The sequence below is a fragment of the Salmo trutta genome, chromosome 18 (assembly GCF_901001165.1).
Source record: "Salmo trutta chromosome 18, fSalTru1.1, whole genome shotgun sequence".
Classification (NCBI taxonomy): domain Eukaryota; kingdom Metazoa; phylum Chordata; class Actinopteri; order Salmoniformes; family Salmonidae; genus Salmo; species Salmo trutta.
This window is the reverse complement of record NC_042974.1, coordinates 20,742,744-20,758,647: the sequence shown is the minus strand read 5'-3', so window position 1 is coordinate 20,758,647 and position 15,904 is coordinate 20,742,744. Positions and strand designations below refer to the sequence as shown.

Here is a 15,904-nt window from a genome sequence, read left to right as displayed (position 1 = left end):
ATTACATGGCTTTCAATTAAATCCAATCACATTATTGATTATTCCAATAGAGGAAGGGAAGGAGGCACTTTCACAGTGTTCAAACAGGCCTGTACATTACACCTGGTAATGGTGATCTGTTTGGTTATCAGTGTGGCAGCCCCCCGCACCTCTCCAAAACCTGTATGTGTCTTTCGAGGGGTTGGGTTAAAAGTGGAAGTCAAATTTCGGTTATATTTTGTGTGACATTTACCAATAAAGTCATCTTAATCTTATTTATCTCCCTTCTCTTCCTCCTTCTCTCCCTCCCTTCCCCCCTCTCTCTCCTTCCTCCATTCTCCTCTCAGCGGATGGAGAGGACAGTACCGTGTCTATCCAGATCAAGCTGGAGAATGAGGGCAGTGATGAGGAGTTAGAGACGGACATGTTGTACAGCCCTCAGCTGGCCCTGAAACTGGCCCTCACAGAGTGGCTGGGGGAGTTTGTAGTGCCTCACCAGTACAACAGTAAGAACCGTCACCTACCTATCATCTCTCATTTATATAACGGGTGGGTCTAATCCTGAATGCTGATTGGTTAAAATGCATATTTACTCTGTTTCATCTGACAGCGCAATCCACTGTCTCATCAGCCCAGTCAGGCAATTTATACACTTTATCTCCTATAAAAAGCATCTAGACATTATCTCACATTTCTTTTAGACTAACATTTAGATTTCAACAGCGGAGATTTGTATAAACCTTGCTGTCTGTCTCTGACATTTGCAACATTGTTTCAATATTCAAATTCGATCTCCAACTGTCCCATATTAATGAACGTGTAGGAGTCGGGAACAAACAGAGGAAGGCAGCGTTTCTCAGCCAGTCGAAATCATGACTCAGCTGGTATTATTTGTATGGATATATACAAAGTAGACTGCTAGTTTGCAGTCTTTCCTGCTTCAGTTTGAAGATGATGTGTTAGCTGTGTTGTTTACTAGCTCCTCTGAGTAACAAACAGTGTCCTGACATGAGAGTCCATTTTCTATGCCAGGTGAAATCGTGCCTCATTATCTTATTGTTCAGGATGTATCCAAATAAATGTCACTAGAAAACAGCTTATGCAAATGCAGCTACTGTTGTTATTCTGGCTGCACTGTTTGACATGACTGTACGTTAGCTGTAGTTGGCTAGCTTATATATATATATTTATTTATTTATTTATTTTTATTTTTTGGTTTTTAGGGGATGGATCAGCTTTAATATTGCGGATAGATTGTTGCTTTCTAGTTGGCTGGCTAGCAAGGAAGGGATAAGAACATTGCCAGCCAGTATGTCAATGGAACATTTTAGAACGAACGATTTGGGTCACATCCATAGATGCAGAACAAAAAGACTGAACGACTGGGTCGCATCTCTGTCAACAGAGCCAATAAAACGAACGACCAGCTGGCTTGCGTAGCAACCCTAGATTTGTGTCGGGACTATATCTTGTGGAAGGATGAAATAGTATGAATAAATGCATCAAAATAATGTTTTTAATTAAAAAATATCAATCATTATTCAAATATTTTGGTAACCCGTTGTATAAAAGTGATAATGCCCTTGAAGCCAGTGTTTGGATTATATATTGGAACGGTTTGCCAGCCCTCGACTTCGTCTTGGACCTAACAACACCCGTGCCAATATATCCTCCGAACACCTGCTTCTCGGGCATTGTCACTTAAAACCTGTTTGGCATAGGGGTTCCGCTAGCGGAACGTTTCGACAACATCCGGTGAAACTACAGAGCGCGAAATTCCCAAAAAATTATTGCAAATATTTACCTTTCAACCATTCACAAGTGCAATACACCAAATTAAAGCTGTACTTCTTGTGAATCTAGCCACCATGTCAGATTTCAAAAAGACTTTACGGCGAAAGCAAACCATAAGATAATCTGAGGACAGCACCCCATCAAACAAACATATGACAATCACATTTCAACCCGCCAGGCGCGACACAAAACTCAGAAATAACAATATAATTCATGCCTTACCTTTGAAGAACTTCTTCTGTTGGCACTCCAATATGTCCCATAAACATCACAAATGGTCCTTTTGTTCGATTTAATTCCGTTGTTAAATCTCCAAAATGTTCATTTATTTGGCGCGTTTGCTTCAGAAAAACACCGGTTCCAACTCGGCCAGTATGACTACAAAATATCTAATAAGTTACCTGTAAACGCTGTCCAAACATTTCAAACAACTTTCCTAATCCAACATTAGGTATTTTAAAACGTAAATAATCAATAAAATTTAAGACGGGATAAACTGTGTTCTATACCGGATAAAAACAATGTGAAGCGCGTGACCTGGAGCGCGCATCAAAACAGTATAGTCCACTCGGCTGGACCCTCGTTCTGAAAAGCCATACTTCTTAATTTCTCTAAAGAAAAACATCGACCAATTTCTAAAGACTGTTGACATCTTGTGGAAGCAATAGGAACTGCAACCAAGTGCCACAGAAATCTAGGTTCCCATAGAAAACTGAGTCACCTCAAAATTGTTTTTTTCCTGGATGGTTTGTCCTTAGGGTTTCACCTGCCAAATAAGTTCTGTTATACTCACAGACATAATTTGAACAGTTTTAGAAACTTTAGTGTTTTTTTATCCAAATCTACCAATTATATGCATATCCTAGCTTCTGGGCTTGAGTAGCAGGCAGTTTACTTTGTGCACGCTTTTCATCCAAAATTCCGAATGCTGCCCCCACCTTAACATTTTTAAATAACACCTGTCTGTGTGATAGATAACAATGGTAAATGTCTCTAAAAATTCAGCACTGGATTTGAAACACTTATTTCACTCATGCATTAAAGCTAGCCGTTCTATTTTTGTCTAGTATGTTGATATTTGTTATAAAAGCCTCTTGTATAGCATGTTGACAATGTCTCTGTTCTTGTCTCCTCTCCAGGTCGCCAGGTACCCCACAGCGGAGCTAAGAGTTCAGCTATTGACGTGTCATCACTAGGTGCCTCCTCCCTCTGCTCTGCTACTACAGTCACTACAGTGTTCCAACAGCCCATCATGACCCCCACAGGCGCCCCCGACCCCAACAACCACCCCATGGCCAAGAGACTGCAACAACAAGAGTTGGAGGAGGTAGTTACTGATTTAACTTAGATCATTTTTATATTAAATAGGGTAGAACATACAGTATGCAGTGCACATCCAATGGTTTTAAGTTGGTTTCCCTGGTTTGTGTCTGTTGTGTCAAGTCTCAGTCTACATACAGTACAACAAAACAAAATATTTCATTACAACTGATCAAGAATAAACACACAATTCTACATGGGCTCACCAAGATGGTGAGGCAATAACCTGTTTCCTAAACGTTTTCTAAGCTTTTCTAATGTTGTTCAGGTGGATGTTGAGAAGAAGGAGTCTGACGAAGAGCCCATGGAGATGGTTTTGGAGAAACCAGATGAGACGGACCCAGAGTCAGACCCTGTAGCAGAGGCTGCAACTGAGACCAAGATCAGCCTGGTCCTTATAGACAAGATGGCAGAGGATCTGAAGCCCATGGACACAGACAGGGAAGTCCTGGTTCCTGAGTCCAAGTCTCCAGAGGAGGACATTGACATGGCCCCCATGCAGACAGACGAACAGCTCAAACAGGTAAATCGTTTGTGTGTGTCGGAACTGGGTTCAAATACATGTTTTATTATTTGTTAATTAAATACTTGTGTTCTGTGTATTTTCAAATAATATGGCCCTAATCAACTACTTCTATTGAAAGTATGACAGTATTTTCAAAACAATTCCTACAAATAGCTTAGTATTTGAAACTATTTTCAAATACATTATTTCAAACACCAGACCTGGGTTCAAATGCATGGGATTATTTAAATATTTGTATTTTAAAATACTCAAATACAGACAAGTGAATTTTAAAATACCCGCCGATACTTTCCAAGTGTATTTCCAAATGCATTCCAATATTCAACTACTTGTATTTTCAAACCAAAAATATACAAATACTTACTTTCAAATGTCTTTGTGTCGGAATATATCTTAAATAATGTTTGATCCCAGTTCTGGTGTGTGTGACGTACGTACGTGTGTGTGTCCGTGACTCAGATTATCCAAAGTGATTTGCAATTAAGTGACTTATGTTTAAAAAAAAAAAAAAAAAAACGTTTGTCTTTCAGGATGTCTTTGTGCCTGGTCCCAATGAGAAGGCATTGTACACGGCAGAGCCTCTCTCTCTGGAGGACCTGACCCTGCTAGCTGAGCTCTTCTACCTGCCCTATGAATACGGACCCAAAGCCCTGCACATGCTCAAGGAGTTCAACTGGCTACGGGCCAATAGCAGCACCGTCAGCGTCAACTGCGAGGGCAAGGAACCAGAGAAGGTAGGTGGTAGGGGATGGAGGGAGATTATTCCTAAATTAGCCTTGTTAGTCAGAAGTTTTTCTGATATTCAGAGCTATGAAATATTCAGGTGTGGTGGTGATCACCACTGCGGTACAAAATGGTATTTGTGTAGTACCTTTATGCAGCCATTTGGGGTGGGTCTAAAATACTGAAACTGTATCCATGCAGTGGCACACATAGTGTAAAATCTTTACTCACAGAGATGACCGTTTTGTTGTGTCGATATATTTAGTTCCAAGGCTGTGGATGAGGGGTCGCTTAAGATGGCGGCATGATGGGTTGTAAAATTTCTAGCTAAGAAACAATTTTAGAGGTTTCTCACAAAGTTGTTCATTTTAGGCTGAAGTTGCAACAAAAACAAAGTTTGGATACCTACACATTCAAAGCTTTTTCTTTACAACAAAACTATGAAATAACACATGGAATCATGTAGTAACCAAAGAAGTGTTAAACAAATCAAAATATGTTTTATATTTGGGATTCTTCAAAGTAGCCACCCTTTGCCTTGATGACAGCGTTGCACACTCTTGGTCATTCTCTCAACCAGCTTAATGAGGTAGTCACCTGGAATGCATTTCAATTAACAGGTGTGCCTTGTTAAAAGTTAATTTGTGGAATTTCTTTCCTTAATGCATTTGGACCAATCAGTTGTGTTGTGACAAGGTAGGGGTGTTATACAGAAGATGGCCCTATTTGGTAAAAGACCAAGTCCATATTATGGCAAGAACAGCTCAAATAAGCAAATGGAAACGATGGGGAAAGAAATTGCTTGTGTCAAGAGAAAAATAATATATCATAAAGGGAATAATGGATTGTACAAAAAAAACTGATCTAACTAATCAGGAATTACTGGAGTTATCATCCATGCAAATGCAGTTAGACTGTATCTACGAGGAAAAGGCCCGGGGAGCATTTGTAAGATCCAGACAAAAATGGATGGAAGAGAGAAATACAAAATATTTCTTTAATTTAGGAAAAAGGGCAGGCGGAATGACTTCTGATGTAAATGAATGATCAAATGAAAATCCAAAACAAATCTCTCAGCATGTTGCCCAATTTTATCAGAATCTGTGTACAAATAGTCCAAATCAAAAGTCAGCTTCCAATATGGATTTTTTTGGGGGACATTGTAGCAAACACTGCTAAGAAGATTTATAATGATTTCAGGGATTTTTGTGACGAGTTATCTGAAATTGAGATAAAAGATTATATTAAAAGCCTTAAGGACTATAGATCCCCTGAAAGTGATGGTTTAACAAGCAAGTTATATAAAACATTCAATGATTGATTGATTCCTTTCATTCTTACTATGTTCCAAGAATCAATAGAAAAAGGGGAGTTACCGGCTTCCTTAAAGCAAGATGTAATTACTTTGATTTCCAAACCTAATAAGGCTTGTCTTTTATATAGACAACTGGAGGCCCATTAGCCTGTTGAATAATGAACGAAAGTTATTTGCCCTTGTATTTGCTAAGAGGTGGAAAGAAGATTTACGTCTGGTTTTATGCATGGTCGACACATTAGTAATAACATCAGGTTGATCTTAGATATGATTGACTATAATAACCTCATCCTTGATCATTTTCTTAAGTTTGTAGATTTTTATAAAGCTTTTGACACTGTTGAGCTTGAGTTTATAGCAGTATGTTTTTGGGGGTTTGACTTTTTTAAGCTGTCAACTTTATGCAGTGGTTGTATTAGCTCTGTGAAATTAGCTCACGGGACATCTCAAAGATTTGATGTTGGACGTGGCATTAGGCAGAGGTACCCAATTAGCATTTATATTTGTATTGGTTACTCAAATTATGGCTTTTCATATCAAAGGGAATTTTCAAGGTATTTCAGCATTGAATTTAAACTATGATACCACCATATTTTTGCGAGACAGGAATAGGGTTTCCAAAGCAGTTTCCTGTATAGTAGAGTTTTTCTTGAGAAAACAAATAAGAAATTGAACCTCTAGTTACTGAGAGATATTTCAAATGGTCAGGTTTTATTGTTCGAAGCTGATGGTTATCCAGGTCGGTTTATGTCTCGTTATCACTTGACCTATCACCATTTATCATTTTATTGTGAGGAACAAGCCTCACTATCTATGGAAAGATATTCTCAGTAATCCAAAGAACACGGATATCTTGAGGTTTTAGATTTCAATACTCTAAATAATACTTAGAAAATAAATTGGATTCTGAAGTATATTAAGAACCAGAATAGTATTTGGAATGTCTTCCGTAAGTATTTATTTGACTCTTGGTGGTTTAGAATTTTGATGTTGATAAAATCCTTCTAGAATTGGCCAAATTCCATGAGCAGGCACTTTTAGCTTGGATGTTAACATATAAACATAATTTTCCCCCTCACAGATACTTTCTATGGAACAACAAAGATGTACTATTTAAAAATAAGTCTTTTTTTTCCCGTAACTGGTTTAAGAACAAAAATATTTTACTGAATGAGGATGGATATCTACTCTCATATGGGGAATTTCTTGATAATTGTAGAATTCCAATAACCCTGAAAGAATATGCAATTGTTTTTGATGCGATTCCAAGATTATTATTATTTATTTTTGTATTCCTCTGGTTGATGTAACTAACATCGATTTACATTAAAATATATTCATTGGCAATATTAACATCCTAAAAGAGAAATAGTAATAAACAGATTAGGAATATTGTTTGTTACTACATTTCCCTCAGCAAGATTGTTTTGGTCAAATATTTATGGTGTTTATACAAAGGAGGAATGCATGGAAAATATTGTATCAGTAACACGGTAAAGGAAGTTTAATTTAAAATTATACATATAATTTATCCTGTGAAACAACATGTTTTGGAAAGATTCAAGCTGAATATTGACTAATTGTGATTTCTGTGGAATGGAGGAAACCATTTTTCATCTGGTTTTTTTTACCTGTATTTATAGTATGTTTTGGATTGACATATAGAACTTTGTTACAAAGAAAACAGGACCAGTTGTAATATTTAATTGTTTTGATTTGAGAAATTCTGACATTAAAGATGTTGTATATTTAAATAATATTAGGCACATTTCATATTCACAAATGCAAATGGTCTAATTCAAAATCAAATTTTTTTCAATTTATAAATGAATTAAACAATATGGCACTACTCTAAATAAAATGAAAAACAAGAAGGCAATTAAAACTTGTTCTATTATTAATGAATATGATTTGTTTGTTTAGGATTCCTGGCAATGTAAAAAGTTTGTTTGCATGTGACTATTTCTTGTTTGTTAATAAAACATAATTTTTTTAAAAGACTGTGGATGAGTTCTATCAGTGGCTATGGTACCGTTGGAGATGTTTTCTTTAAACAAGTCTCAACTGGGTCATGTTCATTAAGCACCAAACAGAAGAAAATGGACAGAAACAGGGAGAGACTAGAAGGATTTTAGTCATTTAGCAGATGCTCTTATTCAGAGCGACTTAGCTAGCTAGGTGGGACAAGCACATATCACAGGCATAGAAGAGGGGGGGGGGGGGTTGTATTTAAGATTCTGTTTAAAGAGATAGGGTGCCCTAAAGAACACCACCCTGTTGTCTGCCCCCAGGTCGCGGAGTGGAAGTCCCGGGCGGAGAAGTTTGAGGAGATGTGTTGTTCGGTCATCCAGATGTTCACCAGGCTGTCTAATTCAGCCAACCGCACCATCCTATACGACCTCTACCCCTACATCTGGGACATCAAGAGCATCACCTCCATGGTCAAGTCCTTTGTCCAGTGGCTAGGTACTCACGGACACACACACGCTCACACATCCACACTCATATTAGGCAGGGCAAACCCGTTTTGGTGATTTCTGATATATCATCAAAATAAATCAATCGCGGCACATTTTTGGAATCATTCAGCAGTTTTTACCTGATTAAGTACAATGCCATTGGAAATGAATGCTGACGCTGCCTCCTGTTGACAAGACATTTTCATAAATAGCCCAATGTCAAAACAATTTGAATGTGTCCAAATCAATAACTAATATGCAGAAACAGTTTGACACTTAGAACATTTTATGTTTCTGTTCTCAATCTACACATATATGTACAACAATAGTAATCATATAAGCCCCTTATAAACTGCATATGCACCAAAAATAGTTGTCTTGACAAGTGTAAATAAATCACTGATATAGCGAGGAAACCATGATGTACATGCTTTTGAAACACAACAACAAAAAAACACATGGAAACTGAGAATTTTTTTTACATCACTGGTTAGACAACAACCTGCAAAAGACAGTCAGTTACATTTTGGAGGGATGCATTTCGATTTGTGGGTCACCGAAAGAGAAACACAACACTTATTTGTCAACCATTCATATTGATGTCATGTTGAAATCAATTGCGTAAGAGAGGGGAGAACTAACACAGCTCAAAGAAACCACACTGAATCTGGGAATAATGTGTACATCACTGGTTATAGGACAATTTGTAGAAGACAGCATTTTGAAGTGTTGCATTTTGATTCAAGTGGGTCGCCAACGCGGTCAGTGTACGCAACACTTTTGTTACTCACTTCCATCGATATCAGGCTGAAATCAATAAAGCAGGGGGTAAATGTTTGGGCTGTAGCGCTGTTCAAACTAACTCTATTCAAAGGCCACACTGAAACTTAATAACCTATACATGGTTGGTTAGATGAGAACTTGTAGAAGGCTTATATCTATATATTAGATGTTGATTTCGGGAGGCTACCATCATGGAAAAGGGGATAGACTTCATTTTCTGTTAGTTAATGTAAAATTATCACAACGTGGCATAGAACATCAACAGTGACAGTGGTTGGCTTCTATTTAAGTGATCGTTTGAATGTCAAATCCATGTATTGGTGTGTGGCCAGCGATTTTGATAGAGAGACCGCCCCGAATGTTCCATGCCATTAACTCTGCGTTGTAAATCCTGCGCAACCCAGCATGTTACAAAATCAACGGTACAAAACCTAAGATATTGATATGCTTTAAGCAATCAATCTTATGTCATTGTGATGACTATACACTTTTTATACTAACATCACCAATCTGGGGTAAAAAGGATGTGTAATTCCACTTAATTTTATAGGGTGACAATGCAAGCTTGTGTAAGGTAGTAACACAAACTGTCCACGTTAGGGAAATTAGCGCAATATACAATACTTTTATGTAAAATACTAAGTCATTCAACATGTCAATTTAAGATGATAGTATATGTTGCCCACTCACAAACTATTACAACAATGACATCTGTTTCTCACTTACTTAACCATTTAGAGAGTTTAAAAATGCTCTAGACTAGAGCCTCCATAGTGTCCGTGCAGCAGCCTGAATGTTTGACGTCCCTACTCATACACAGACCAACTAGGTACGTATGGTATGGGCATTCAGCATGACTCCGACTCCTCAGAGCAGCAGAACAGTTAGTAAGTGTAGGACATGAAACGCATATCCTGTAGGCATGAAAAAATAAATGTCACGTCTTTAAGCTTCATGGTGAAGTTATTAATCCAATGAAAATGCAGCTATTCTCATGGCCAGTTTTAGATAAGCTGAAAATATACACAAAGGTGAATATCATTGAGGTAAGCATCTTTATGAGCATTACTGATATGCTTATGACCATATTACAGTTTCTCCATGATTAAAATTGATAGTGCAGCTGTATGATTTTTCATCTGCCATCCAGTCTTAGGTAGTTTAGTCATGCACATATTAATCATCTGCACAGGTACTGGAACTATAGGGCCCACTGCCCAGTCTGCTTAACAGATGGATAAAGCATATTTGACTTGGCAACGCAATATTTCACCTCTCTTGGCTTTCACCTGTGTTCAAGGTGAGTTTAGAGCACTCTTATTGTCAGCTCTTACGGCTAGTATTAGGATAACTTAGGCTTAGTTTATATATCCACCAGTGCCAGAAAGACATCTGCAACATTGCTTTTCAATCGTTGTTTTGATTCTGTTTTTATTGCACTTTTTGATTTGTTCATTTTACTTTTCGACTGACTGAATGCCGCTTGCACTGCTAGGCCCCCCTACATAAATTGGTCCACCACAACTAAGTGAATTGTCAGTATCAGTGGTGATAGGTCCAGATATGGGGTACTGCTGCTTGCTGTGTGTCAAGTAACAGGCTTCTGCGTTCACTCCCACCCCTTTAGCGTGCTAACGAGCAAGGTGACTGACTGTGGAAGGCCATTCTGGTGCAAGAACAAAGATAACAATGAATGCTTTGAGCCAATGTATTACCGGTACAAAATGTTACCGTATTGAAACTATTAATTTCATAAACTGCCCTCACTAATGCCGTAACTGCCGAGGTCTGCAAGGTCAGTGCAGAGCCTTTTCTCAACACATGCTCTGTGTACCAGTGTTATTGCTGGCTCCGAGTGCCTGGCCTCTCCTGAATAGTTTCTTCTAGCTGTATCGGAGCCAATTCTCTTTGGATTTAAAAACACTCCATCTTACACACACCTCGATTACATGTAACATGTATTTTGATAATGAGTCAACCAGTCAGGGATCCCAAGTGCACCATTATACAGTTAGAAGAACTTTTCTGTGAGAGGTCGTCTGCAGCCATAGAAAGCTGTTTTGATCAATCCTGAAGCACTAGCATGGCCTGTAGGTTACACAGTAACCATGTTTCATTCACAGGTTTCTGTCCAGAGCAGAAGACTCTAACCTATACAGTAAACAACAGGCAGCAAACCCACACTGGCAGAACCACTGCTATATCATAGCTATAACGGCATTCTAAACCAGTATAACATTTTAGACTGTAGAGAACCATTTTGTCTGTCTTTGTGAATAATTTAGTGGAGGTCTGTCTTTCTAAACAGCACTGGCTGTGGCCTAGCTAAACAGAACATTAAGAAACATAAAGGCTTTCCCCTCATCAGGTCAATCTATTGTTGTGTAGACAACAGCTTCTCTTTTATTACTAAACCGCCCTCAAGGCCCTATCAGAGAGCTCTATTCTATGTATCCATCCCCTTACTGGTCTGTAGTTGTGCAACCGGCAGTCAGTCTTACCTTCTCCTCCCTGGTGTTGTTACTGAGTGTTACTGAGACACATTTACTAACGACTATCTTCTACTGTTCTCTCCTTTCACCGTGTGCAGATGGACAAATCCTCAGTACCAGTTTCTACTGCTATTGGATCGCAGTGGCCGACGTATGCTCACTGCAGGCCTTGTCACCTTTTGTAATTGTTTTTTGTTTTGATTGATTTTCATATCAGATTAAGAGATTTGATTTGGGTGATGGAAGGAAAGTTGCCCTCCGGATGAAGTCACAGTCACATTTTGCGCAGCGAGTTGTAGTAGCGAGCGATAAGCGTTAACGTATTTCAATCTTTTTTTTCTCTGACAGCGTTTGTTTCTCTCTAACATGTATGTTTTTACCAGTAGGCCTTTTCATAGATGTGGCTTGGACAGGCACTGGGTGCACCTACACACTGGGGTTCACACCAGGCTTTCAGATTGTTAGTCTCTACCATCCTCTAGTTTGGGGGTACTAACTACAGTATACACCACATTTTTCAGTCTTTAATATGCTTTGAAAGTGACTAGTCGTTCCTTCACGAAGCGACTAGCAACTTACATTTCAACATGACACACTGAGGCAAGCAGAACAAAACTGTGAAATAACAGTTTTATTAAGATAGAGAGCCGTGTCTCCGGTGACTTATTTGATGTCAACAAATGGCGTGTGGTGGCGCTTCACTCCTCAAGCAGCTAAAAGCTAGCTGTGAGTTCCTCTCTGTGGGTGCATCTGTGTGAGTGGAGCCAGCCTCGTCAGAGGAAGTGTTCTAGTCAGGGTGAGGTTGTTACTGTATGTTATAGCAGGAGCGTTAACTCTACTGTCATTTTCTCGTGCTTCATCTGTGTCTACACATGACAGGAGACCTCATCACCAGATGTGGTATTGTGTAGCAATATGATCTGACTCTATATAGCACTTCTTTTGTAACAAAGTGCTGCACAGGCACAACAACCAATGATGGCAATCACTCATATATATTTATATAGTCAAGCGAGCTCTTGAGGTGCACTGAAACTGCACCCCTTTTAGTTGTGTGTCTGCACAGAACTGTCCTCTCTATGTTGAGTTAAAAAAAGAAAAGAAATTCAAAGCATCTCGCTCTTCCTGGTTTGAGTCCTGCTCCCTGGTCATGTGCTGAGGCAGGTTAGATGAGAATGTGACTTCAGATGAGGTGCTGGGATCAGTGGGGCGACGGCAGCTGAAGCTTACACAGTAGGACGAGTTCCCCCTATACACTGATCTAAGGTCAGTTAAGCTCGTTAGAGTATGAATGACTTGGAAGTTCTCACTGCAAGTGAACCAGAATCCGACTGTTTGAGTCTAATTGATTCAGGCTTTATAATCTCAATGATTCTTCCCAGTGAGACACACAAAAGTAAGCTTTAGTTGCTCGAGCCCCAAGTCCAACCAAACCCATTTCCTACACATTGTATTATTTAAAAAAGCTTTTTCTTTTCTTTAGAGTTATTGGAAAATAATGATAACCTGACCCTCCTTGAACCCCCCCCCCCCCCACCCCCCCCCCCCCCCACCACCACCTATCTGCAAGTTCCGTTCTATCTCTTGGTCCCATGGTAATGCTGTTTCCATCCACCGCTGTGTGCTCCTAACAGGGTGCCGTAGTCAGGCCACTGCACAGTTCCTTAGTGGAGACCAAGAGCCTTGGGCCTTTAGGGGCGGTCTAGCAGGAGAGTTCCAGGTATATACCAATGCACTGACTTCACAGATCATAAATGTGATGTAATGCTAGTAAAGAAAATAAGAGTTTTGTGTTGAAGAGAAAGTGGTTGTTGCGCACAGCAGACGCGAAAGTGTTTGGTCTGTCAAAGGTGGGCTTATTACTAGGTTTAAATCTCTTTAAAAGGTGTATACCTCAGAATCCTTATATAAATAACTCCATGTCTTGGACAGAGAATGCCTGTGAATTTCTAAAGGTATTGGTCCAACCAGCATCCGGTATGGTCTGATCAGTCTAAAAAAGGGAAAGCAGTCACACTTGTTTTCTAATCTCCAAAGTGTCTCAAATTCGAATTTCTTTCAGCTGACTGCCCAAAGGAGATGCTGCTTTTCCTTTGTGCACGTGTTCTGCCACCTCTCCCCTGAACGTGTGGCATGGCTAGGGTTGGATTTACATGACATCTCATTTCTTTGCAGGAAAAGCTCTGTGCAAAAATCCCCCCTTTGCACACGGAAGCGTATGCATCACAGCGCCAGCGAGAACGCAAGCGAGTCCGCCCGCACAAAAAACTCCATGAGCAAACACGATACTCCTAGACTAGAATATACTGTTGGACGATACTCCTAGACTGTTGGAAACGTTTTTTTTTTTTTTTCAACTATATAGTAGATGATCTTTAAAAGACTTGGTGGTTAGTCTTTAGCTGTATCTAATGTTTAATATACAGTACCAGTCAAAAGTTTGGACACACCTACTCATTCCAGATGTTTTTTTTTTTTCTCTCGACATTGTAGAGTAATAGTGATGTAATGTATTGAAGACATCAGCACAATGAAATAACACATATGGAATCATGTAGTAACCAAAAAAAGGGTTAAAGAAATCAAAATATATTTGCGATTCTTCAAAGTAGCCAACCTTTGCCTTGATGACAGCTTTGCACACTCTTGGCATTCTCTCAACCAGCTTCATGAGGTAGTCACCTGGAATGCATTTCAATTAACAGGTATGGCTTGTTAAAAGTTAATTTGTGGAATTTCTTATCTTAATGCGTTTGAGCCAATCAGTTGTGTTGTGACAAGGTAGGAGTGGTATACAGAAGATAGCCCTGTTTGGTAAAAACCAAGTCCATGTTATGGCAAGAAAAAATCTAATAAGCAAAGAGAAACCACAGTCCATCGTTACTTTAAGACATGAAGGTCAGTCAATCCGGAAAATGTCAAGAACTTTGAAAGTTTCTTCAAGTACAGTCGCAAAAAACATCAAGCGCTATGATGAAACTGACTCTCGTGAGGACCGCCACAGGAAAGGAAGACCCAGAGTTACCTCTGCTGCGAGGATAAGTTCATTAGAATAACTGCACCTCAGATTGCAGCCCAAATACAGTTGAAGTCGGAAGTTTACATACACCTTAGCCGAATACATTTAAACTCAGTTTTTCACAATTCCTGACATTTAATCCTAGTACAATTCCCTGTCTTAGGTCAGTTAGGATCACAACTTTATTTTAATAATGTGAAATGTCAGAATAATAGTAGAGTGATTTATTTCAGCTTTTATTTATTTCATCACATTCCTAGTGGGTCAGAAGTTTAGATTCGCTCAATTAGATTTTGGTAGCATTGCCTTTAAATTGTTTAACTTGGGTCAAATATTTCGGGTAGCCTTCCACAAGCTTCCCACAATACGTTGGGTGAATTTTGGCCCATTCCTCCTGACAGAGCTGGTATAACTGAGTCAGGTTTGTAGGCGTCCTTGCTCGCACACGCTTTTTCAGTTCTGCCCACAAATTTTCTATGGGATTGAGGTCAGGGCTTTGTGATGGCCACTCCAATACCTTGACTTTGTTGTCCTTAAGGCATTTTTTCACAACCTTGGAAGTATGCTTGGGGTCATTGTCCATTTGGAAGACCCATTTGCGACCAAGCTTTAACTTCCTCACTGATGTCTTGAGATGTTGCTTCAATATATCCACATAATTTTCCATCCTCATGAAGCCATCTATTTTGTGAAGTGCACCAGTCCCTCCTGCAGCAAAGCACCCCCACAACATGATACTGCCACCCCCGTGCTTCACGGTTGGGATGGTGTTCTTCGGCTTGCAAGCCTCACCCTTTTTCCTCCAAACATAACGATGGTCATTATGGCCAAACAGTTCTATTTTTGTTTCATCAGGCCAGAGGACATTTCTCCAAAAAGTACGATCTTTGTCCCCATGTGCAGTTGCAAACTGTAGTCTGCCTTTTTTATGGGGGTTTTGGAGTAGTGGCTTCTTCCTTGCTGAGCGGCCTTTCAGGTTATGTCGATTATAGGACTCGTATTACTGTGGATATAGATACTTTTGTACCTATTTCCTCCAGCATCTTCATAAGGTCCTTTGCTGTTCTGGATTGATTTGCAATTTTCGCACCAAAGTACGTAAATCTCTAGGAGACAGAACAAGTGTCCTTCCTAAGTGTTATGACGGCTGCGTGGTCCCATGGTGTTTATACTTGCGTACTACTGTTTGTGCAGATGAACGTGGTACCTTTAGGTATTTGTAAATTGCTCCCAAGGATGAACCAGACTTGTGGAGGTCTGCAATTGTTTTTTCTGAGGTCTTGGCTGATTTCTTTTGATTTTCTCATGATGTCAAGCAAAGAGGCAGTGAGTTTGAAGGTAGGCCTTGAAATACATCCACAGGTACACCTCCAATTGACTCAAATGATTTCAATTAGCCTATCAGAAGCTTCTAAAGCCATTACATCATTTTCTGTAATTTTTTAAAGGCACAGTCAACTTAGTGTATGTAAATGTGTTACCCACTGGAATTGC

The 15,904-nt window shown here is 39.4% G+C and overlaps 1 protein-coding gene across 1 annotated transcript in view; it reads left to right on the top strand.

The window, feature by feature from the left end:
- oga (O-GlcNAcase) overlaps nt 1–15,904 on the top strand; it is a 36,924-nt gene that overhangs the window by 12,085 nt on the left and 8,935 nt on the right. The window contains exons 8-13 of the mRNA XM_029697942.1: nt 327–485; nt 2,913–3,100; nt 3,362–3,616; nt 4,150–4,353; nt 7,949–8,123; nt 13,026–13,111. Of these exons, the coding sequence (XP_029553802.1) occupies nt 327–485; nt 2,913–3,100; nt 3,362–3,616; nt 4,150–4,353; nt 7,949–8,123; nt 13,026–13,111 (1,067 nt within the window). The remainder of the gene's footprint in view (nt 1–326; nt 486–2,912; nt 3,101–3,361; nt 3,617–4,149; nt 4,354–7,948; nt 8,124–13,025; nt 13,112–15,904) is intronic.